At 39.6% G+C, this 24767-nt stretch overlaps 3 protein-coding genes across 5 annotated transcripts; 1 reads left to right on the top strand and 2 right to left on the bottom strand.

Moving 5' to 3' along the window:
- The first annotated feature begins 271 nt into the window (after positions 1-271).
- tescb (tescalcin b) lies at positions 272-5661 on the top strand. 3 transcript variants are annotated; one of them, XM_016679769.1, is made up of 10 exons: positions 272-363; positions 461-556; positions 1068-1137; positions 1367-1447; positions 3586-3725; positions 3808-3869; positions 4023-4127; positions 4212-4259; positions 4443-4544; positions 5528-5661. In XM_016679769.1, exons 2-9 carry the CDS (start codon positions 493-495, stop codon positions 4524-4526), a joined length of 654 nt encoding a protein of 217 aa, XP_016535255.1. In that variant the 5' UTR covers positions 272-363; positions 461-492; the 3' UTR covers positions 4527-4544; positions 5528-5661. The 3 variants fall into 3 exon arrangements, with proteins under 3 accessions (XP_016535255.1, XP_016535252.1, XP_016535250.1); XM_016679766.1 differs by having other exon boundaries at positions 4443-5650; XM_016679764.1 differs by lacking the exons at positions 4443-4544; positions 5528-5661 and having other exon boundaries at positions 4212-4409.
- A 3206-nt stretch (positions 5662-8867) lies between these two features.
- On the bottom strand, positions 8868-10740 carry m17 (IL-6 subfamily cytokine M17). The gene is made up of 3 exons (XM_007568085.2): positions 10292-10740; positions 9764-9912; positions 8868-9656 (listed from the first exon to the last, which is right to left on the bottom strand). Exons 1-3 carry the CDS (start codon positions 10344-10346, stop codon positions 9189-9191), a joined length of 672 nt encoding a protein of 223 aa, XP_007568147.1. The 5' UTR covers positions 10347-10740; the 3' UTR covers positions 8868-9188.
- A 3901-nt stretch (positions 10741-14641) lies between these two features.
- Positions 14642-24271, bottom strand: LOC103149056 (serine/threonine-protein kinase TAO3; the record flags this gene model as incomplete). Its single annotated transcript, XM_074560049.1, is given in 8 exon segments — positions 14642-16638; positions 18734-18916; positions 19050-19262; positions 19349-19588; positions 20243-20446; positions 20535-20663; positions 20785-21021; positions 23825-24271. Coding segments are annotated over 8 exon segments (1815 nt in total), but the record flags the coding sequence as incomplete, so codon positions are not given.
- Between the last annotated feature and the right edge of the window lie 496 nt (positions 24272-24767).

The following is a 24767-nucleotide window of genomic DNA, read 5'->3' as shown; positions in this document are numbered from 1 at the left end:
TTCTCATGCAAGTCTGATTTACTTATATAGCTGTAAGGTTAAAAAATATAATTAACAGAAATAATTAATCAACATGCGTTTCTCTTACTGAATTGAGTTATTGAAATAACTGAATCGTTCAATGATATTTTAACTCAATATGATTAACCTAAATTAAAATAACGTCTCCTTTTACTCCACTCAAACCAGCCATTAAGTAATTAAAAGCTTCAGACATCTAAATCAGACGTTACCGGTTTGTTTTTAGGACCGTGTCGTCATAGGAACGGGTGTTGCGGAAGTAGCCGTCGCTGCCTGCAGGGGGATGAGAACTGCTTGGCCTCCACACGAAAGCGAAAACAGGTGGGAGCCCGGGGATCTGAGGTAAACACTAATATGGACACGGATTTTTGTGAAACATGATCGCATTGATCCCTGTCGAGTACATCCTGGGCTGCGTGGTGCCTAGACAACTCCACAGGTCGGAGAGGGGAGAGAGAGCCTTCAGCAACGATGGGAGCACTAAAGTCTACACCGGCTCCGATTGAACACCATGACCTGTCGGAGAAAACTGGCTGTGAGTAATCATTATCTGTTATCAATCCCTGCCGGACGAGAAGGAAGTATAAAGAACTTCGTGAAACGGAAATGCTTTTTCATTTTTCAGTCTCATCTTGAAGCGGGATGCAAACAAAAAAAAAAAAAAGAAGAAGAAGAAGCAATCGTTATTCTTTTAATAAGAAACCACCATTTGGTGAAAAAGACGCGTAAATCTGTCAAGTGTGACGCAGGAGTGGTGAATAATTTAGAGTGAAAGTTCAGGGAAGTGTAACATTATCCTTTACAAAGCACAATGCTGTTAATAATAGATTACTGTTCACCACTTGTCAAGTGAACTCCTCTATTCTCTCAGAAGTTTATTGGTAGACGCAGGATGCAAACTAAAAGAGTGGAAAATGAAATTTGAATACACAAAACAGGTTGCTGGGAAGCTTCCATAAGTGAAAAGGGACCCTTGAATTTCCAGCTTAAACTTACAAATTGCATGATTATTTACAGTATTTGCTCACTTTGTGGTTTGTTTTCAGTTTCACTTAGGCAGATTAGAGTCCTCCACAAGAGATTCAAACAGCTGAGTGAGGGAGATGATGTTTTAAGGTAAGCTGTAAGTTCCTTATTTTCGCTGATTTCTTGGATCTTGACAACTTCAGTCATTTACAAACCATTTCCAGTCAGTTACAGATCATGAAATGCCAACTTGATTGTATTTAAAGCTGGAAACCTTAATTACAAAGCTTCAGTCATCTCATCTAACATGAAACTAGTCACATATTATGCTGGCTGGGATATTACACCAAGTTTGACATCTTAACTTTACTTCCCTCAGGAGGGAAGATTTCCTGGGCATCTCTTCTCTGAAATACAATCCCATTCGTAAAGAGATCATAGAGGCTTTCTTTAACCGAAGGTACGGTGCAGCGATGAATCTTAATTCTGCATTTATGAATAATGATTTCTTTTTTTTTCTTTTTTATTTAATTCCTCTAAATATCCTGTAAAATGTAAAACAATTAAAATAAAAAAATATTGCAAAAAGCCAAGACTGTACCAAAGAAATCTGTGGAACATTGCAGCAATGTGAAACATATAGTAATTATTGATTTTCTCATATTGTCTTACAATTATCTTTATCTTAAAGCAAAAATATCATCTTATTTAAAAACATACAAAGAAAGAAATGTAAAATATAAATGAATTTTATTTTCACTTCCATGTTTTCTTTTTTTACAGCACATAATTAATTTCATATCTTGATTAAGACAAAAGAAATCAATAGTTCCTGTCCCTGCAACAGGAAGCACTACCATATATGGACAATGACATGTGGTTTATGCTAGAAAGAGAAAGAGACAGTTTTGTTCTGAACTAAAAAGTCATTCTTGAAGACATATATGGACTGGATGTGTCACAGCTTATTGCCAATGCAGGATGGTGTCAGCACTTTTACCTTCCCCATAAATGCTTTGTGGAGGAAATGGGGGTTACCCGTGTGCTGTCAGCTGTTTGCTGAACAAAACAATGTCCAGCCAATCACAAGCTCTGACCAGTCTTATCTTGAAGGGTGATCCAAAAATGCAGGCATTACTCTTTTAATAAGAACTAACATCACCATTTGGTTTCTTGCTGAAGAGACGCGGCGTAAATCTGTCACGTTTGTTGCAGGAGTGACGAATAATTTAAAGTGAAAGTAACAAACTAATATTAATTTATTAGATTCGAAATTAAAGTGAAAGAGACAGATTTAACATGTATATATATAAAAAAAAATATAAAAATTCCCTTCTCACCCTCCGCGGGTGGTCTCTCTTTCATCCTCTGAGCTCGGGTCCTCTACCAGAGGCCTGGGAGCTTGAGGGTTCTGTGCAGTATCTTGGCTGTGCCTAGAACTGCACATTTCTGGACTGAGATGTCTGATGTTGTTCCTGGGATCTGTTTGAGCCACTGCTCCAGTTTGGGGGTGACTGCCCCGAGGGCCCCGATGACCACAGGCACCACTGTGGTCTTCACCTTCCAGGCCTTCTCCAGTTCCTCTCTGAGGCCCTGGTATTTCTCCAGTTTCTCATGCTCCTTTTTCCTGATGTTGTGGTCACTTGGTATTGCTACATCCACCACAACGGCTTTCCTCTGTTCTTTATCCACCACCACAATGTCCGGTTGGTTCGCCATTACCATCTTGTCTGTCTGGATCTGGAAGTCCCACAGGATCTTAGTTCGGTCATTCTCCACCACCTTTGGGGGTGTTCCCCACTTTGACCTCGGGGCTTCCAGTCCATATTCTGCACAGATGTTTCTGTACACTATGCCCGCCACTTGGTTATGTCGTTCCATGTACGCTTTCCCTGCCAGCATCTTGCACCCTGCTGTTATGTGCTGGACTGTCTCAGAGGCCTCCTTGCACAACCTACACCTTGGGTCTTGTCTGGTGTGGTAGATCTGAGCCTCTATTGCTCTGGTGTTTAGGGCCTGTTCCTGTGCAGCCAGGATGAGGGCCTCTGTGCTGTCCTTGAGTCCAGCTTTCTCCAGCCATTGGTAGGATTTCCTGATATCAGCCACTTGCAGGGTTTTTCCAGAAATGTTTTGACACTGCTGTATATTTGTATTAGGTTGTCTTTGGTAATAAGAACATTAGTTTACAATCGATTTCTCTGTGACACAGATTGACCATGTGCCACTGGTTTGAGCCCATGACCAGAGATTTTCTTCTAGGGCAAAGATTTTTGGACTTGTGAACCATTCTTTTAATCTCAGATGTGTTGCTGAATTGATTTCTTTTTCTACTTCATTGTTCTCCTGACTACTTCTTCTTTTACTTCAGTGGACAAATCATATAAATCTTCTCCTTATTAACACAGAAATCCACAAGATCTGCTTTAGGCGTCGGTGTGGGCATTTTACACTGATGCCTATATATGCATTTACAACATAACTTCACTCTTAAGAAACCTGGGCTCTATTTGATTTCTTATTATTACTGTTAGTATTGTTGTGTGTGCAAATAGACTTTTAGAATAATTATGTCATGTATATTTTTTGTCTTTATTGCAGAAACTTTTCCCCAAGTTGTGAGGGCAGGGCAAACGAGATTGACTTTGAAGAATTTCTGGTGGTCATGTCTCATTTCAAGCCCCCGTGTTCGAAAATGACCGATGAACAGCGTAAAAACATCAGGAGGGAGAAACTTAAATGTGCGTTTTGTCTTCAGGGAATCTCTAATCCATGCTTGATGTTTGCCAGTGGCTGGCATAAAAGTTGCATTTTTCTCTGCAGTTATATTCAACATGCATGACTCGGACGGCGATGGATTGATAACGCTTGAGGATTACAGACACGTGAGCTTCTTATTGAGTCCAAAATATTCACATGATTTTTATTGCACTTAAGAATCGTTTGAATTATTGTCTGTCAGTCGGCTGGAAATTGAGGATTTCACCTCGCTCCTTCACTTCCAGAAATCAGAGCTGTTCTTGTTCTGATATTTCCAGGTGGTGGAGGAGTTGTTATCTCGCAGCGGAGCACTGGGGAAAGAAACGTCCAGAGCCATTGCCGATGCAGCCATGTTTGAAGTGGCCAGAACAGTTGGTCACAGGGTAAGGAGGTGGTTCTGGTCAGATAAAGTCGTTTGCTTCCTTCCTTGCACAGACTAAATCACAAGCTTCCTGTTTTGAACTCAGGACCCCGATGAATTTTATGAGGGAATCACCTTCGAGCATTTTCTAAAGGTTCGTTCACAGAGTGCATTGTGCTTTAAAAAAGAAAAAAAATGGCTCATCCGATGTTTAATGTGTGGCAAAGGTAGTCGGCATATGTTCTTAAAATGACATTGAAGTTGATTTTAGTTAGTTTGAATGAATTTGTACGAGTCTGAAACGCGACGCTGAGCTGCTGTTTTGTTTTCTTTGCAGCTGCTGTCTAACTTTGATATCGAATCAAGAATGAACATTCGCTTCTTAAAGACGGATGTGATCCCTGGCTGCAGGTTGGGCTGAAGTGTCCAACTGTTTTAAGTAAGCTTTGAGAATAGAAAGTTTGATGCCTTAAACTGTTTGATATTAGTTTCTTGTTTTGCTCTGTAGCAACATGCCTGCACTGACGATACGCCTCATGCATGTTGGAACAACTATGCAAACCGAACGACAATTTTAATTTATTAGAAGACTTAATTCTAAGCAATAAGATTGCACTACTGTATGCCAGGACAGAGCAATGATATTCAAACGTGGATGACACTATTTGTTGATGTAAATGGGATTGAATACGCAAATTATTTTCATAAATCTCACGTGATATTATAGTTGTCTTGTATGATCACAGAAAATATTTATTTCTTTACTACAGAATGTGCATGCCTGTTATTGTTTGCGCAAAAAGGGGACGTTGAAGCACTTTATTATTTGCATTTATTTAAAAAGAGGTAAGATTGTGGTTCCAGTAAAATCTTTACAATGCGCTTCATGGGCATGAATGCTGTTTCAACTTTCGGCCGTAAAGCAAGCTTTTGAATTGTCTTTTTTAGGTCAGAGTGAATGTCACAACCAAACCAAGCCACCACAAAACACTGGGTTAAAGCCTTTATGGCTTCATGCCTCGATTACACAACTCTTATAGCTGTAGGTATGGCTAATGGCTTTTGACGTGGCTTGACTGCTGTTCTCCCCAGAATGGGTCGTTTTCAGTTATAGATTTTTTTTTTTTTAATTAATAAAGTTGGACCACAACCAGTCAAGTCTGAAAAAGAATTAAAAGCCAAAGACTGATATAACATTCATGCCAATAATGAATGTAGGTTTGTGAATGGAACTTTATTAAAATAAATATTCACTTTTATTGTTAGCAGTGTTCAAGAAATGGACTGATATTTAGATAGACTACATATGTGAATGCAGGGGCTTGAATATGTAAAGTTTTCTTTTTGTAATGCCCCTTGATCAAAGATGCTATGGTTTGCCTCATGGCAAAAATGTTTCTTGTCGTTTTCTTTCTATTACAGAAAATATGTATTTCTGGTTGTGAGCAGTAAGTGCCAGTTCCCTGCACTCTGTAGATTAAAAATAAATAACATTGAAACTGTTTATCATTTGCATTTCTCTCAAAAGGAAAAAAGAAACTTGGGTCCAGTGAAAAGTCTACATACATTCATCATGGGCATAAAATTCATATTAATGTAGCCTTGAAAGATGCCTGAACCCTTTATTTCTCAGGTTGGAGTTATTGTGCAACAAAGCTTCAATGATTATCAAATAAGCAGAATAATATGTATATAATATTTGTGCTACTTCATCATAAAAGGAACATTCATATATTTTAAGGTTAGTATAAGGTTAAAACTTTTCTTTATGGTGAGAGAACGGCATTTGAGCAAATGGTGGGAAGGTTTATCAGGAAAAAAACATCATAACCTGAAATAAAAATGAGTAATGGAAACCATTTTTCTTGAGCAATGGTGAGAAAACTGAAGAGACTTTCAACATTTACTTTTTCTCTCAAAGTTCAGGATACAGTTTTTGACAAACACAACCGATATTTTCACATAAGGGTCTTTGAGAAGCATTCTACACTGAACAAAAATAAATACAAGCATAAAAAGCAAAACAAAATGAAACTTAAAAACAGCAAGTCAGCATTTGAACTTTACACCAAATGTTGCAGCAATAGGAAGATATGTTGTCATCTTTCTTCCTTCTACCCACACTTTTCTGATGGACAGACGTTAAAAACAATCATATAATAATGAAATTGCTTAATAAACGAGAACTCATAAACGTGAGTCATTATTATTATTATTATTATTATTAATATTATTATTGCTTATTGCCTATTATTCAGTTTTCATCTTACTTTGTTACTGAGATATACTGCCATCTAGAGGCAGCCTATCTCGAATAAAAAAGCAGCTTAGGGCCTCAACACTAGCAGGGAACAAACAAAAGAAATAATAATAATAATAAAAAATTAGAAATGTATGAGTAAGGTGTACTTTTCAAAATATGTCCATTTGTTTCATATCTGAGTTTCTTAACAGTAGTTATTAAATTATTAAATTAGACGTAACAGACAAATGTTGAAACATGGATGACATGATAAAAAATATTGTGTCAGAAATTGTTCGGATCAAACTATGTTAAGGGTCCCAAAGAGCTTCTGGGCCCACTATGATGCTAAAGTGTGTGTGTGTGTGGGNGTGTGTGTGTGTGTGTGTGTGTGTGTGTGTGTGTGTGTGTGTGTGTGACTTAAATCACCCCCAATGTGTGTCAAATCTAAACTCCTGTTATACCTGGTTATACCTCATACATTCATATTCAGTAAATGTTTCCCAATCAGTTATAAAATTAAAAGTATCTTTTGAAAATTAATACCTTTCAATCTGCTATTAAACATTAAACTTCTTCTGCCATGTTTTCATTGTGTTTCACTTACTGAACTGAACCGAGTTACTGAAAGAAGTGAACTTTTCAATAATGTTTTAATTTATTGCATACGAGTAGTTGTCGTGCAGGTTAAAAAAAAGAAACGCTTGTGGTGTCACCACAAGATTCAACCACTCAAAGTTTCAGAAGTTATTTTCCACTTGACTCATAGTTTTCATAAAATGAGTTTATCGGAAGCTCAATTTCAAGCTTCTTTCAGTCTGTTTCTCTGAGAATAGTGTTTGAGTGGGCCCTTCAAAATAAAAATCTAAATCATTTGTTTAAAGGAATAAAATTTGAAGGAAGGGATTTTTTTTTTATTAATTTGACACTACTAACTGATGAAGTTGACATTTTTTATAAGATGAGTAGTGACTAAACAGCTAAGGATGTCCCTGTGCTCACTCTCTCCTGTGGGTTAATTAAGACTCCTTTGGTTTTGAAATCTGACAGTGAATTGTTTCCTCGAATCTAATAAATTAATATTAGTTTGAATCTGATAGACTAACATCAAGCAGTTGATATTTGTGAAGTGGAAGGAAAATAATACATAGTTTTTCTAAAGAAAGACATTGTTGAAAGAAGTCCATAAAAAAGACTAAGCTATATATATATATATATTTTTTTTTTTTTTTTTGTAGGGATTGAAAAGCTGGTTAGAGTTGATGGGCAACCCTGAAGCAAAATGTGAATGTGCAGAACATGCAGGGTTTGGCAGAGGTTCAGTCGCCTACAGAACAACAACGCTAAACATGCACAGTGACAATGGGATCAATTAAAGACCAGACCTAAATCTTATCTAGAATTTGTGTGAAAATGTATCCAGTTTGACTAAGCTGCTGTCTTATAAAAAAACAAAACAGAGTTCAAACTGTTCAGTCTGCTGGTAGGGACGCACCCCAAAAAAACCTCACCGCTGTATCTACATCAAAAGATCATCCTTCAGAATAGGCTGAATGTAAACGTGCCTCACACATTTAGGATAATTATTCATGAAAACTTCAAATAGCCACGTATCGTTTTTCTTTCGCATCGCTGTCGCACAATAGTTTTGCACTGCCCAATAAGATGCATGAAAGTTTGTGGCTCTAATGTGACAAAATGTGGGCAAGTTTAATGGTGCTACTATTTCTGCAGTGTTTGGTAAATCTGGTTTTACCGAGATGCCAGCAGCTGTTTTTATATTTCCTCAGATGTGGGCTGGGGTACGTATTTTAAGCACAGTTAAAAGAAATGCATGATCCAGACTCAGTAGTAGGTGTTGCCGCCCTAAGGTGCCCTCAGTGTTGCTTTAAATAAGGCAAAGTTATAACAGGGAACTTGATTCATGACCTAGAGTAAATCCCCTATCTACTTCTAGTTTCCTGACAGCTTGTGACTGGAGGAAAGTTGAGCTAAAATTAGTTAATTTTGTGGAAACGATATTATCCAGACTAATAAAGCTCAAGTCTTCAAGCACTTACTCAAGGGGCATCTTTATCCAAAATGTTATCATTTTTGTTCCCCATCTTAATACGCCCTTGCAAGAGCATCTGTATAACGATGCAAAGCTGCAAATGACACACCATTAACAAATTTAGTGGTCTGACCCTCCCAAAACACACACACGCACACACACACACACACACACACACACACACACACACACACACACACCTTGTGACTGACCAGACAGCCTGCTAGTTTCATGAAATCTTTCCTATCTGATGCAGCCCTGTGTCAAACACATGCGTCACTAGAAGCTGATATCACACAGTCAGCGTCTCAGCAGCTTCCCGATTTTCTTTTTAACTCCTCTTTTAGGGAGTGATTCTGTTCGAAAAAAAGAAAGAAAAAAACAGCACATGATACTTTTCATACACTTTAAGGGGGGAAAACACCTATTAGAAAAATTCACAGGAATAATCCAACAGACAGATCAGCTTGTGTTGCATATTTTAATCCTCTGTACTGATGTCATCAGGATGTGAGCAACAGATTAATGTTCTGTGTACAGCAAACAAAACAAAAAAACCAAAAAAAAAACATTTAAATTACAAAACATGCAACAATAAGCCCGCTAATCATTATCACACTTCACTCTTTCCAGGAACACTTTCAGAAAATAAATATTAAATACGATAAATATCCTCCGTTACTCTGATGTACCTGCCATCTTCAAACACATGTTTTCGTTAAGTCTGTTGTCATCCCAGTAAGTAAAGTGCTGCAGGAAACCGACTGCCGGAGTTCAGCCCCAGGTCATCAAAATAAGTTGAATTCACTTGCTGGTGCCTTTCTGCAGACTTTGCTTCTCAGAGTTCTCATGTTTTTGGACATGTTTGTCAGGAGCTTCTTGTAGGTCGTCAGGACCACGCAGCCGTAGACCTTCTGCTGGAAGACGTTCTGAGGCGGCGGTAGTGTTGTGGATCCCCCCGCCAGCTCCGGTAGAGGCAGGTTCGGGAAGACTTTGTGATAAAAGTTGTTTATGCGGCGAGTCAGCATCCCGGTCTGATTTATCACCATGTTAAGTAGATTCAGAAGCGGGCTCTTTGGGGGCTGCAAGTCTGTTTGCTGCTCGTACACCCTCGTCAGATGAGGGGAGAAGGCTTGGAGCTGCGCATACATGCTTGCTATTTTCTCCGAAGGCTCCAGCCCAGAGATGTTCGGGTCGGGGATGCCGCTCACCGAAGCCTTGCAGAGGAGCTCTGGCATTTCCCCCTGGGACGTTTTCTGCCAGGGACGAATGGAAATTTGAATCAGATTCACAACATAATGTAATACAGTGACAATGTGTGATTGGTTGGGTAAAAATGAAGCAGATTTATGAATTTACTCACATATTGTTTTATCAGATCACCGGTATCCTTATGGACAAGCCTGGTGAGCTTCATAGTCCGATGTAGGTCATTGCTGCACTCCTGGTTTCTGGCGGCTGCCACGGTTTTAGTTGAATCAACAACCACAAGCAGCAGGAAGCAGAGTAATGCTGAGGAGAACAGAAGCGGTCAGTTATCGTAAACTGCCTCGCATAACTGGAGGAGTTCATTTACAAAACTGTAATCGCAGAGCCAAACTCTTTCCATTAAAGAACATACTGACAGGAAAAAAGCAGACTGGTCTCATTATTTTTGGAGTTTAAACATGCTGAAATTGTGTGGAAAAAAAATGTCTATTACTCAAATACTGGACAAAAAAAAAAAGGCTAAAAGGGAATCAGACTCATTCATGCAGGAAACTGCAAACTTCAGTTAGTTTCACAACAGCCACAAGTCACTAAAAATAGGTTGCATAATTTTAAGACGAAAAAGAGCCAATGATGTTTAAAGCTGCTTTTTGAGTTAAGAAATGAATGTAGGTAAACTTACTTGCTGCTGTTTCCACAAGCTGTTGAAAATGCATATTCTTTACATGACCATTCATTCTCCTCTGTGTCTCACAGTCAAATTGTGTGGACTTGTCATGATCACACTCCTTTGAAACTTCTTTAGAAGAACCCACAGGAAATGACGTGCACTGAATCTCATGAACGGCACGTCATCCTGGGCGATTTCTTCATGACTAAAATATCGAGTTCTTCTTATTGCCGTTATTCATTTTATCATTTGTCATAATTGTGAGATGTTTCTTGGGAATAGCATTGACCTGAACTTAAAAATAACAACAATGTGTGGTTATGAGATTAGGTCAGTTCTCATGCATGCCTGATCTGTGTACAGACATGTCGGGGCATTGACCTAATGCAAAGACATATATGGAGGTATGGTTTGAAAGTTGCAGAAGTATTTAAGATAAATTGGTTGCATGCGTGGAAAAACATCAGCACAACCGGTGGGTTTGTTATTCACAAAAATAAACCATCTTGATTTAGCGATTAACGTTAGCAGGAGATAGGCACCAGCACCCCTCCTGACCCCACTAAGGGACAAGGGTGTAAAGCAAATGGATGGATGGGTGGATTTAGCGATTAGGCGTCGAGTCACTAGAAATGTTATCTGTCCTTTGGTCAGATCACCCTGTGACACAGTTCTGAACTTTAATTTACTTTAGCATAAATTAAAGAAAGTTCTACCTAAAGTCTTTATTTCATCTTTTCTCTGGAGGATCTAAACTGTCAGATGAAACCTTCGTTTAATTTTAGTTGATTAATACTTACAAAAATAAAATGAGAACTAAGTGCAGTTCTGAGGTGACGAGTGTGAATTTTTTTTCTTTGCTTTTTTTTTATGTTTTTACAGAAACAATGACATCTTATTTTCTCTGGATATTAGTCAACATTTCTGCTTTGCAGCAACAGATTTATGTGGTATTCCATACAGGATGCTTGTCAGGTCACAGGAAACGCATTTCACAATCACAGACTTTACATGTACGTAAAGATGAGTGAATCTGCGTAACAAGAAGCGGTGAGCACAGCTTCTCACATGCAGAATGAGCGGATGAGTTCATTGCTACACATCGCCGAGTTACATCTTTCAGGGATTTGAGTGATGAACCACACGAAGCTTTTTAGGAAAGATCTCACTTCCGTTTGACAACACCCGTTGCTGGTATTGAGGAACGAAATCCTGGACGCAAACATCCTGGACGCAAACAAAATGTTGACAAAATACCTCTGTGTCTTGCAAAATTGTTCCTATCCGTTGAGTTTTTTTTTTTTTTTTTTAACCTTTTGATCAATGCCTAATTTCATTTTATTTTGTTTTCATAGACCAATATGAAGTAGCACGTAGCTGTGAAGTAAAAGGAAAATGATACAGGCTTTTTAAGATTTTTTTTTTCTTTTTTAGAGAAAAATCATGGCATGTATTTGTATTCACCTTCAGTCAATCCTTAGAACAGTGGTTCCCAAACTTTTTCTCCTGGGATCCCCAGTGGTTTCCAAACTATTTCTGCCCCCACCCCCAGCCCCACCCTATGGCTTACAAATAGCTGTCTGGTTGAACGATGTGTGTGAGCGAAGGGTGGGTGGATTCTTAGAGACTCCCTGTTATACTCAGCCCCAAACGAACAAGGGGGGGAGGTGGGGAATTAACTTTAGCTGAACATAGACAACAACACCTGTAGCCTACAAGCTACTTGTTGATATTAGCTAGCTAGTGATCTTTTAGCTAACTCTACCTTCATCCAACAGCTTTACTCAACAGTCTGTTCGGTTTTGGGAAGAACTGTGAAAGGTTCTTTGCGTTTTGCTGGTTTGCTGCCATGATTCTAACACACCTGTAGCTCTGCACAGCAGCAGCAGGTCTCCTTCACTGCCGCACAGGTGTAAACCCAGCGGAGCGTCGTAGCGCTCATGTTGCGTTTAAAGGTGGCTCGGAAAAACAGGTTACGACATGTTAACAACGGATTAAACAGTTTTAACTGCTGATAAAAGTGACAGAGGACACAAATATGGGGAGTGCAGAAGCCCCTACTGTATCAAATTGACAAAGGAATAAGAGTTGGCCATTCTAAAGTAAAAACCCAGCGCATACAGCGTTCTTTTTTTTTTTTTTTTTTTCATCCAGACGGCTTCCCGCGCTCTCCCTTCTTCCCCCGCAATGGCACGGCGCCCCCAGTAGGGGAACCTCTGCCTTAGAAGAATAAAGGAATAAATCTATGAAATTGACTGAAATGTTAGCCAGTTCGTCTTCTCAGTCTGTCTGCTCGGTCAGAACAGACGAAGAGCATCTGTGAACATCAATATTCAAGCTTTGCCACAAATTCTTCCTAGCATTTATTGCTTTAGCTCCGACTGTTTAGTATCGTTGTCCTGTTGGGTCAGCGCCAGGGTCAAGTCTTCTCCATGCCCTAATCGTCCTTCATGTTAGTTGAGGTGGATGGCCATGTCTTGGTAGGTTTGTTAAAAGCTTAGGATACTTAAAAAGAAATCTCACAGGACAGTTTAATTAACCTGAGATTAAACAACCTGACTAATTACTAACGAGTGACTTCTGAGAATAAATTGTGGATTTTATTTAGGGCAGTGAAAAGGAGTTGAAAGTAGTTACCTTTTTCCCTCCACTTCACAGTTTTGAAGTGGATGTTGTTTTCTAATGCTTGCTTATTTATTTAAAAGCTTTCTCCTGCACTCTAAAAAATGTATTTGAACTGTAGTCCATTTTATGCACTTATTTACATTAATTTCACTTAATTCTTTTGGCTAAGTGACGACAACTTGCTGTGGTGGAGCAGGGGTAGAGCACAACCCACCTAAGGAGGCCTTAGTCCTCGACACAGACGTCGCAGGTTCGATTCCAGGCCTGATGATCTTAGTTGCATGTCTTTCCCCTCTTTTATTACCCACTACTCTTAAATAAAGGTCGTCTGAGTCCAAAAAACCTTTTTTAAAACAAAGATCCTTTATCAGTTTATGTCTTTGTTTGAAATAAATGAGTAAGAAATTTGTCAAGTTAAACCAACTTAATAAATTAAGTTGGATAAACTTAACTGAGTTACTTGAAGCAATTCAAGTAAGTTGGTTAGTGTTTGTGCATCGTGCAGCCTAGCAGCCCCTTTGCAACGACTGCAGTGAAAATGAAACAACTTGTTGTGATCTGACATGACCTCCATGACTTTTGAAAGCATTTTCAGCACAGGAAGGCATGCGTTAGTTGCAAACCACCGACTACCTGAGAATAGGCAGGGAAACTCGATGCACCACAACCGTGTCAACACCACTTCAGGTAAAGGCTCACCACTCTTCATGCCATCCCACGGGGCTTTCCAGTTGCCCCAGGGGATAAAAGTGGGGCGTTGGTGCTGAGGTGGGTGACGGCTGCAGATGTCTGTCTGCAGCCGTCAGACATCTGCAGATGTCTGCCTCAGATGCTGGCAGTTCAAGGAAACTCTAGTAAAATTCCTGCCACTGTGTCAAAAGAAACTCGCATTTGACATTTGAATGCAGCAACGTCTCACTGAAATGAAAGTAAGCCTCTGCAGGTCAAGTTCTCTCGCACCTCTTGTTCCCATTTTCACGTTTCTGATTATTTTGGTTATTTCTGACCCGCATTTACTGTACGCTCGTTAAATATAGAAAATAGCAAACGAATCAATGTAGGTCACAGTGGTCATTTCCCACCAAAGAAAAGAAAACGTGTGAAGTTTCACACCACATAAAAGAGACATTGCTAAGAAATTAAACCACACACACACACACACCAAGGATTTCTCTGTGTCAAGAAGCAGGATGTTGAGTGCCAAGACTGTTTTTTGTTTTCAACAAAATCTCTTTTATTTTGTCTTCGAACTGCACAGGAAATGGTGAATAAAATTCTTTAGGAAAGTCCCCTTTATTCTAACTAAATACATCTTTCTAATAACCTAAAATGTACACAAATTGTAAGGTCTGTTGTTCTGAAGCTCTCAGGCAAACATACTCGAGCACCTCAAAAGCACTTTTTCTCTATGAAACCATTTGTCCACAAAGCTTCAGCTGATACACGACCAGACGACAAAGAAAGGCTTTACTGCATATGAGACACAGCTTCATTAAATTTCAGAAAGTTCATGAGAAATCGAGCTCTGCCGTTCCAACGTCAGAACTCGGTCGAGTTGGACGAGAGCAGTCAGGTTCTATTGCCACCAGAAACCAAGTGTTATCAGATTCCTCTCATTAAAATACTTTGTGAATTTAGGGGACATCTTCCAGCTTTCCAGCCCCCCTTGTGAGGAACTAATACAAGCTTCTGCTGTGGAGAGAAAGAAAACTAAAAAGACACCGTTGAACAGAAAAGTGTTGCATTCAAGATCACCACTTTTGACCATGTTTAAAAAGTGACCCATGATGAAGTAGCATTTATTTTTTTTTTCTTCATACATATAGTTCATTATTTGATAAATTCACTGCAATCGGGGCTTCAAATAGGTCACAAGTCTTTGAAAAACCTGTTGTGTTTTTACTCAGAGGGGGTTGCAAAATGCTTACGAACAGTTTGTGAAACTCAATCGTTCTCCCAAAAAACTAAAGAAACTAAAAAAAAATAAATAAATAAAAAAAGACAACAAGGCTAAAGGTGACATTAGAAATTAAGCACCAAAAATCATTTTTCCATTCACCATGAATGGAACAATTGTGCAACCTGTTCAATGACTATAATGAACATGGCGGAAAATATTGAACTCCTCAGACGCAAATCGTTTGAACGCAGTCCAGCCCCGCGTTGTCTGCAGAGTCTCTGATCTCTAAAAGATCATTTACAGGGAAATAACAAGAAGTCTGTGGTTCCATTCACCAGCATTTATACAATCTGAAAGTCTAGTGGTCCGACTTAGCAATATACTGAACTATTGTGTGACCATTTCTCGACGTTATAAAAAAAGAAGCAAAATCTTTATCGTTAAGCTCTGTTATCGGTAATAGACCAGTGTCTCTGTATATTCTAGCTATGTTTTCATGTACAAATATTCATATCAAAAATTATACAGCACAGATCTCACCATTTTTCCTTTACAAGATTAGTGAACAATTAAATGATTCACAAGTTCAGACAAACCCAACAACAACGACAAAAAAAAGACAAAAAAGAAAAAGAAAATGTGCCTTCCTAAGTAATTTAAAATGTTGATATTACAAAACTCAAACCTGCTTCAGGCACAACTCAAATAAAGGCATTTGTGGAAAAAAAACCATCAAATATGGCGCTTATGTCTAGTATTGATAGGCTTTAAAGAAAATGAAAAAACAAGAAAAAAAAAAAAACATATGCTATGACCACTTATTTACAAACAGCTAAAATCTCTGACAGATTCATGCTTCACTTCACAACCTGAATTTGTCCTTAAAGTGCATGCAATAATAAGCAGTTTGAGCGAGTGGGATCTTGAGTTGTGAGACGATTAAACGGGTCAATCGAGTTGATGCCAATTGATTCTACATACCGATAAATGAAATCTGGTAGAAAAGTAAGGGACCACAGTATACTGAGTACGCACATGTTGGATATGTGACCAGTAGGAGAAAGGAATCCTGTAAAAAAAAAAATAATAATAAATAAGAGAAAACCCCTAGCAACCCCTCCCTCTTCCCCCGTACAGTAATATTCACATTCAGAGATTTAAATTAAATAAATACAGCAAAAATCAAATGATAATAAAAACGAAACAAAAGCAGCTTAACACCACGGGGGAGGCCGTAGTTCACATTCCACAATGTCCCTCCATGTAACACACACATTAAGCATCATGAACATGATGGGTTTCTAACTGAACATATCAAAGTGCCCATTTTACTAAAATTTCCTGATTTATTCAATTCATACCAAAAAAGAGGAGATGGCATGGAGGAAAGAGTCTGTTTTCTGAACACATTGAGTTACACGACATTTGCTCGCTAGCGGACGCGTTCAAGGATTCTTCTGTTTTGCTTTCTCCCTCCGAGTGTCACAGCAAAAGCAGAACACCCTCTCGTTCGACGATGCAATATCTGAAGTGAGAGAGAAAGAGAGAGAGAGAAGAAGAAGAGTAGCGGAGAAAGTTATCCAGTTTTTGTCATCGTGGATGCAGCAAAACAGCCGAGTGGAAATGAGAAGGGCACAGATATGTTGTCCTTTTAAAAAGATAAGATCCGTTTTCATCTGTTGTCTTCTTTGGGGAAGTCCAGAGATCCAAGGCTTCCAAAACCGAGGCTCCGACTCTCTGAGTCAAAAGCGCAGAGTTCTCTGTCCTGGCGCTCCAACAGGTGCTTGATCCTTTCAGTTCGCTCTTTCTGAAGGGCAGCCAGCTCCTCTTCAATCTGCAATCAGCACAGCAGACACTCATGGAATTGAAAATATCAGAAGAAACCAAATGAACTAAAAGATTATTTTAGCCCAGAATCTGGGGATTAAATTTGGTGAATTTAAAATAGACAATAACAAAAACACCACTCTAATGAGGCACAAAACACAACAGTGAGCATTTATGCTACAAAATTATTAGTGTTGCTCTGTGAATGTAAACACAAGTTGTGAGGATGAATTTCTCCTTACCCACTAAAAACAGCATGGGGAACTATTGGAAAGTTAAATGTTAGCTATTTTGATGACAGCTGTTTTTAAAAAATTTGAATATTGATGTCTGTACATATGGGGTAACAACCACAGGGCATGTTTTGTCTACATGCTAACTAGCCTTGCCATGGAGCGCTTTTAAAACTCAAGGTAGGGTGTCGGTTTGTTAGGTTTCCAAATACTGATTAGCAAATCCTGAATTGACAGCACTTTATATTGAAGAATGGCTTTATAGATATGCCCTGCTGACAGTTTCACACCATTTCTCCCCACATTGTTCAACCAAAAACAGTTTCCATTAATAATAAAGAAAAAAAAAACATTGGAACAAACAATAAGTTCACGAATCTGGAAATCCTTACCACCAGAGTCTTAAAGCATTTATTGCAGCAATGCAGAGCTGTGCACACTATCCTGCACAATGCCACCCCATGGTCACTCTTCTGTCTGAAACCAGAAGCCCGTCTGATGCCTGAAGCAATCTTAATTCTCACTAAAAATTATGTAAACAGATGTTATATTGAAGGAAAGCTACTCTTTTCCTTCTTACAAGGTAACGCTGGCTTGAATAGCAAATAACAAAAAAAAAAAACAAAAAAAAAAAACTTCTCAACCAAGTGTGAACTAAGTTCATTTAGTCATCACATTTTGATTGTTGTTACGTCTCAAGAAACAATACTTTCTAAAATGTCAACAAAGCATAATAAAAGGGCAGTTTATATATTTCATAATTAATATGTCATAGAAGTCTGGCAATGTGTTTTGTCTCGACAGACATTTCTTTGAATCGGTTTGCAAACTGCTTGAGACTTTCCAAATACCTAACAGCAAGGCTGACACAGTAACTTTTTAGATTTATGGTGACATTGAATATTTTTTTCTTATGACTTCCCCTTAACTTTCTTTTGGGTGGTTCCTGTTTCTTCTAGCTCCAATTCTATTGACGTATTAAACTGTGTCACTAATTATTCTGAAGTTTCGAAAGCTATGGTTTTTCTAGCAGTTGTAAACCTGAACACACAATTTTGTTTATGACAAACTGTGGAAAACATGTATTGTTCATTATTTTTTTTAATGCATTCAAACCTCAGATCCCATCCCACTGAGGTTTGCATGCATATTATGCAGGACCAATAGAATGAATTTCATTTTTAATTAATTTTAAAGGTGACCTATTATGCTTCCTTGAACAAGTTAGGGAAGGTCTGTGGGCTACACAAAACATGTTCATTACATTTTGTTCAAACTTATTCTCAGAAAATGAGATTTTGCCCGATCACTTCTGCTTGTTTTGAGATGCTTTAGACTTAAATCTGTCTGATAAGGACTATGGACAAGAGATTTCCTCACAATCTGACAACTTTGGAAAACTTTTGCAAAATCCAGCGATCAAATATTTGTACATCTTGTATTAGTTTAAATGCAATCATATGCAATCAAGACGTTGAAGTTTTTGCTTTTTTTTTTTTCCTAGTTTTGTCCCTTAACAGGTGTGTTTGTTTTCTAATTAAAATATTCAGGAAATATTTCATATTAAAGTTTGGGGAGAAGCTTTAGATCATGAATCATGGCCTCCTCAGTTGAATGACAGGAACCTGTTTTTTGTACATTTTTAAGTTCCACAGTATTTTACACAAATATTTTTTACATGCCTGTTGAAAATATGCTGAATTAAATTTGTTTTTAAGAGTTCCTTTTGATTCCCTGTTTCGTAGCTACCCTGCATGCATGGATTAGAGTATCTGATTAATAAAGTTATTAATCAGATATTATATACTCCGCTGATAAAGCAGTATCAGCAGATATCGTCTCCTGGTGTATTTTATGTTCTGATTTTACCTTCTGTTCAAGGTGTGCTCTCCGGATGGAAACCTTCTGCTCAAGTTTCTGGAGCTCTCGCTCATGTTGGGTCTCCATTTGGGACTTGGTTTTCTTCTGGTAGGCGTCCAGGAGCTCCATCTCTTGCTTCAGCTGCTGTTTCAGAGCTTGGATCTCACCTTCCTGCTCCGCTTCTAGTCGCATCTGGAAAATTAAACGATTGGGGGGGAAAAAAGTGAGAAATGGGAAATGCTGGTGTCCGCGTTATATATTGCCAAGCTTCTGCTATCCAAAAGATGAAGAATAACGGTGGTTTTGCGATTACAATGCGACGCACCGCTTGTGAGGCCATCAGATCATTGATGCTCTGTTCGTACTGCTCAGCCAGTACAGCCAGTTTCCGCGTCTGCTCCTCCTTCAGGTTCTTCAGGATAGTTTTGTGGTCGCCTTTGTTAGACACTTCCAGCTGGTGGTTCCTAAGAGCCTTGTACTGCTTGTTCTGCACCTTGCAAGTATCCTGAAACTGTTTTTTGATCTGCATCTCCAGGGTCTGTGAAGAGGTAAGGAAGATATAAATCCCAATTAGCAATGAAGCTTAAATAAACAATAAAGAAGTAAGCAGAGTTTCTCAAACACCTTGAGGTTTCTGGGCTGCTGCCGCTGCTCCAGGGTGTGTTTTCTGTGCAGTTCTGTCTGTCGTCGGCTGTTGTACTCCTCCTGGTTTTCCAGCTCGGTCTGGTGCTGCAGCCTCAGGAGCTCCACACGCAGCTTCTGCAGCATCTGCAGCTGCCGGTGCTCCAGGTCCTGGGTGGACTCATCCTGCCGGATCATCATGGCATGTTCCATCTCCTTCTGTGTCCTCTTTTTGTTCAGCTCCTGCAACACGATGTTTCAGAGCAGTTTTGCATTTTTCATGCCTCATGCACTTATTTATTCATGTATTTATTCCCAACATTACATTTCAGAGCCATTAGTTTTCGGTCGTGACAAGCCCCCTCGACAAGATGACAAAATTCGACATCTGAAACATAAATTGTATGTTTTCGCTTCTTACACTTTTGTGTTTTTAATCTATGCTGGTGGTGTGCCATTTTACACCGATCCAAGTTAAATGCACAAGGTTTCCATGACAAACTGTTCTGTTCGAATATTCGACGATTTTCACAAAAAGAATTGAGAGCAGAAATTTATTGCTGGAATTTTTTAGCAGGTTTATCAAGAAAGCTATTTGTTTTTAAGGTTTTTAAAGGAAATAAGGAAATTTCCCAGAAACCTCAAAGCAATCACAACACTCATGTTGCAAAGAGTAACATGTGAAAGGTAACAGAGAAATCTTATCCTGCGAACCACATTAAAGTTAATGCAAAAGTTAAACAAATTACCAAGAAACAACTTGATCTGGTTATTTCTTGGAATTTGGTCACAGACAATTTCTCAGAAAACAGAGAATATTTCCCCTAACCCAGCAAGCAGCAGCAGCCTTCACAGCCTGAATGCCGAGTGATGCACGATGACAGAAAGTCCCATTACCTCTCTTAGCTGCTCCTGTTCAAACTCGTGCCGCCTGATCAGACTCCTGCGTTTGAGGGCCCGACAGCTGCGGTCGTAGACCAGCCTCTGCTGGGCCAGCAGGTGAGCTTCCTCCTCAGCCTGGGAGTGCTGCATTGTTTCTTTGTACCTGGACAGTCGTTCCTGTTTCTCTTCCTTGGTTGCACAAGTGTCCTCACTCATCTCCTGCAACAAAAGCACAAACAGGACCGAAGGTGGGAGATGTCTTCAGCAGAATTCACTCACGAACGTATCTGCTGCTGGTGATAGTTACATCCTTGATCTTGTCTTTGCAGAGCCTGTATTCCTTCTTCTGGTTCTCCAAGAAACCAGTCAGCTCTCTCTTTTGCTGAGCAACAATCTGTTGCTGTATCCTCCTCTCCTCTGCTGCAACTGATTTCATCTGTGAACAGACAGCGAAATAATCACTCCATCCTGAACGTGCTCACGTTCCTACGGACACAAACGAGGCTTGAATCACTCCTTTAGTCTCCTGCTCATTCATAACTAGCTGCTGTTTATACCTCTTTATCCGTCTGAGCAACATGGCGTTTGGCCAGCCGTTCCAGTTCAATGTAAGTGTTGTTTGCATGAGTTTCTAATTCCTTCTGCAGCCTGAGCATGTGCTCATCCATCTCGGCCTTTAGCCTGTTCTCCAGGGCGATCAGCTGCTTCTGGTGCTGTCGCCGCATGCGCTTATACCCAGACATCTGCTCCCGCAGCTCAAAGTCCTGCTCATGCTCCTGGATCTACCTGATGCCCTGGACAGGAGAACGCAGGAAGGGAAAGAAGCTGAGCAGGCGAAAACAAGGCACGCAAAGGCAAAATGAAAACGTTCAAACGTAGCCGTCACATTCACCTAACAAAATAAAGAGAAGTGAACCACGAACTAGTTGTATCCTGATGTGTAAAAGCTCAAACTAATACTCTCTGGAAGGTTTGATTCAACCTCAGCTTTCAGTCTTATTTAATCATCATTTTAATCAGCATTGCCCTCTCTAGCTGCAAGATTTTAAGGAATTCTCTTCCTTGCAGTTCCCCTTATGTGGTTCCATATATTTTCTGTCAAATTTAGCTCTGAACTCTGGCTACATCATTCTGCTCGACCTCCAGGTCTAGTTTCCCTTTTGTTTTATCATCAGCTTAAAGAGAATGTCCAGTTTTTGTAATGTCTTATCTGTCCAGGTGTACATGACTCTCTGCATTGTGCCATTTCTGTCCTGATTGATACAAAATCAGGAGTAAAATGACGTAATTCTGAGACTTTATAAATAGCTGAAAGACGCAAATAATCTTACTGGGACAGCTGAACTTTTATTTAGATCAGTTTCATCGTAGTTGATCTCAGTTGTGACGTAAAGAAGACGCAAAGTTGAAGGTGAATTAAAATCTGCTTCAACAAAGTATTCGCTTAAGGTTTTGCACACTTGTGCACACAGGTTACTTTAGGTTACTAGGCAATGATGATGTAATTTCTAAGAATGAAACTGTATGGTCTTTTCAAAAAGTACATATGGTTTATAACACTGTTATGTGATTGCTTAACTGGACATCATTACCGCTAGAAGAAGATCTTGGTGTTTCGACAAAGAACGTGGTTAATGTGGCTTCATTACCCTGACTGAGCAACATGCAGCAGCTTTTTTAAAGCAGCTTTCGCAGAGTTATACTTTTAATTAAGTTTTTCAATAAGTGCGTGGAATTTTCTTGAGCCTTTTTGAGCGTTTGACTTGTTGTGATTTTTGTGTTTATTTTTGGTTTTCTGTGTTAAGTTCCTTGGTGTTTGGTTTTGGGGTTGATTATTGTTTCTGTTCCTTGTTATTGCTTAACATGTTCTGCAAATGCTCCATTCTGGTCCCTGTGTTCATTGTTGTTTGAAATGTATTTCTGTATCTGTCCATTATTTAGATTTCCAGTTTCTGCTACTATTCTTGTGAACTATTCAGTTCTGCCCCTAGTGTTAATTATTCATTTTTTCTTCCTCTCCCAGCTGCACCCTGTTAGTAATCAACCACCTGCCTCTTGTCTACTATCACACTCCCCTGTGTTTAAGTTCCTGGATTTTTTTATTTATTTATTTTTTTCATTCTCCATTTACCATTATTGTCCTCCGGTCCCCTCGTGTTTCTCTGAGTTTTGTAAGTCTTCTTGCTGTTTCATTATTAAAATTCTCATTGTTCCACAGTCGGTCTCTGTTCTTCGGCCTTTTTCAAACCTCACTAATCGTGGGATTCGGTCAGTTTGTTTACATCTTCTTACGGGTTTCCTGCTTATTGTAACAGAGCTACATCCACACAACTGAAAGTAAAATGGTTGTGTTCAAAAATTTAAGTGTAAAAAAAAAAAAAAGAGGAATCTGAAAAGTGTGGCCTGCCTTTGTATGTAGTCCCCTTTACCCTTCTGCTCCCAAATAATATCCAGTTCAACCTATGAATGCCCTGTAGACAGTGTTATCCTGCGTGTAATTTAACCCTCATATAAATAAAGCTTTTCTGTGAAGGCCTCAGTTTTGTTAGAGAAGATTAGTGAACAAACAGCATTAGAAAGACAAGGGAACACATCATACAGGTCAGGGGTAGCAGTGTTGAGTAGTTTAAAGCAGAAGTAGATAATAAAATTACATCCCATCTAAGGGCGCGCTGTTCAGTTCTTCATCCAACAATAGGAATAACTAACACAACTGCATAAGAAGTCCAGCTTAAAGGGTGAAACTTTAACCCTGAACACACCACCCCCACAGTGAGATGGTGGTGGCAGCATCATGCTGTGGGGAAAGTATCTTTAGCAGGAACAGGGAAGTTGGTCAGAATTAAAGGGAATATTAAGGAGCAAAATCCAAGTTGATCCTGGCAGAAAACAACTCTGAACCGTCAGGCAGAGCTACATGAATCCAATTGAGGAATTGTGGGAGTTCTTCTAAAATTGACAGCCAAAAATAAATAAATAAATAAATAAATAAATAAATCCTTAAAGATCTCAGCCTATAGTCATATCCTAAAAAACTCAACAAAGAACTGACTCATGGGAGCTGACCACAAACGCACATCAGAGCTAAAGAAGTTAAATTTTCCCTCCGTTTCACAACGACGTCCCACTTTGTGCGGGTGAATCACGTCAAACTCCATAAAAAGTGTCAGCTCTGTTGACTAGAATCAAATTTTGTAGCGGTATTTTCTCCTTAATGCCAGGTTTGATGAAAAGCTAGCACAATGTACAAAACAATATTTGACAAAAGGCTGATCAAGACACCTCTCTCCAATCAGAATAGCAGGAATATTTCAAATGACACCTTTCACATTTGATAATAAAAACCAAGACGGCTGTGACTGAAGGCATCTAGCAGATATTTGTCCGTACAAATGCAATCCACACACATAAAAGCGCAGGCAGAGTGGAAACTAAAGATGAAGGGGGGTGAGGGGTGGAAGGGATGACATCTATTAACTGGATCTGGTTGCCATGACTACAGATGTACAGCTGAGAACACAGACACTCACGCGCGCCCGTGCACGCGCGCGCGCACGGATTTTCATGCAAACGGCGGAGCTCGGGCGCGCAGCGTACCAAAGGTGCTGATTTGATGGTGGTGATGTGTTCACAGATCTGGCAGTCGAGAGACCGACTCTGGTTAGATATAGGCCGCAGCTCTGGCCTGGCGTCCCTGTGCACGGCCTCATCCCTCACGCAAGCATGGTCCTGCAGGGGGGGAGGAAAAGGAGGAGATAGTGGGGCTGGGTGCTTCCCAGGCCCTCCGCGCTCGTTTTTCCCGCTGGAGCTGCTGTCAGTGCCGAATCTCCCCGAAAGCAGCACGCAACCAGCGTTAAATGCATCCTTCCCCCTGCTTGCTCCCCGGCTACTGCGTGCAAGTCCTTCATATGAGAGAAAAGGGCATTGCCAAACCAATTGCAGGCAACACCGAAAGGAGCAGCCTCTGGATGTAGTCGTTCTCTCTCTGGCGTCCTCCTCTTGGAAAACAGGAGGAATTAAACGGCTCCGCTGGATGGGGGCGAATTACACAAAGCCTACCATGATAATCAGAAAGATACCTCAGTGATGTGTCTTCCTGACTCTCTTCTTTTCCGTTTCAAAAGGCAGGAGATATTTGGGAGGAAAAATGGTTTTCCTGTCTTCCTGTGATCGAATGTGGTGCCATGTTGAAAAACACTTGATTCTGATAAGGCACATCCAAACATGGTTTTTCCACGAATGTGTCGTTCAGCGATCCGCTTGTATTCCACTCGAATTTCTGCCCTACATTTACAGCGCACTTGGTCATGGTAGGTGGTTCTGGTGCCTTCTATTCATCTCTTTCCTCTGTCCCTTTCCTACACTCCCCCTTCCTTTAAAGAGACACAACAGTACAGGCACATCTCAACAAGGCTGAGGTAATTTCTAAAGGGATGCAATCTTTCTTTTCTTCCTTTTAAAAGAAAAACTATCATCTTTTAAGACATCTGTAATATGAGAAGAATAATGTTCCATGATGTAGTATATTTACAATATAAAA

Source organism: Poecilia formosa, unplaced genomic scaffold (assembly GCF_000485575.1).
Source record: "Poecilia formosa unplaced genomic scaffold, Poecilia_formosa-5.1.2 Scaffold6, whole genome shotgun sequence".
NCBI lineage: Eukaryota > Metazoa > Chordata > Actinopteri > Cyprinodontiformes > Poeciliidae > Poecilia > Poecilia formosa.
The sequence above is the reverse complement of the archived record's forward strand: the minus strand, read 5'-3'. Positions and strand labels throughout refer to the sequence as shown.

Bases quoted from the DNA above. Each gene is read 5' to 3' on its own strand.
- m17 (XM_007568085.2), bottom strand. From the start codon at position 10,346: ATGAATGGTCATGTAAAGAATATGCATTTTCAACAGCTTGTGGAAACA. The intron at 9,913-10,291 runs GTAAGTTTACCT...TGTTCTCCTCAG, and splicing joins GCTTGTGGAAACAGCAGCAA to CATTACTCTGCTTCCTGCTG. The intron at 9,657-9,763 runs GTGAGTAAATTC...CGTCCCTGGCAG, and splicing joins GTGATCTGATAAAACAATAT to AAAACGTCCCAGGGGGAAAT.
- tescb (XM_016679764.1), top strand. From the start codon at position 493: ATGGGAGCACTAAAGTCTACACCGGCTCCGATTGAACACCATGACCTG. The intron at 557-1,067 runs GTGAGTAATCAT...GTTTGTTTTCAG, and splicing joins CCTGTCGGAGAAAACTGGCT to TTTCACTTAGGCAGATTAGA. The intron at 3,870-4,022 runs GTGAGCTTCTTA...TGATATTTCCAG, and splicing joins CGCTTGAGGATTACAGACAC to GTGGTGGAGGAGTTGTTATC.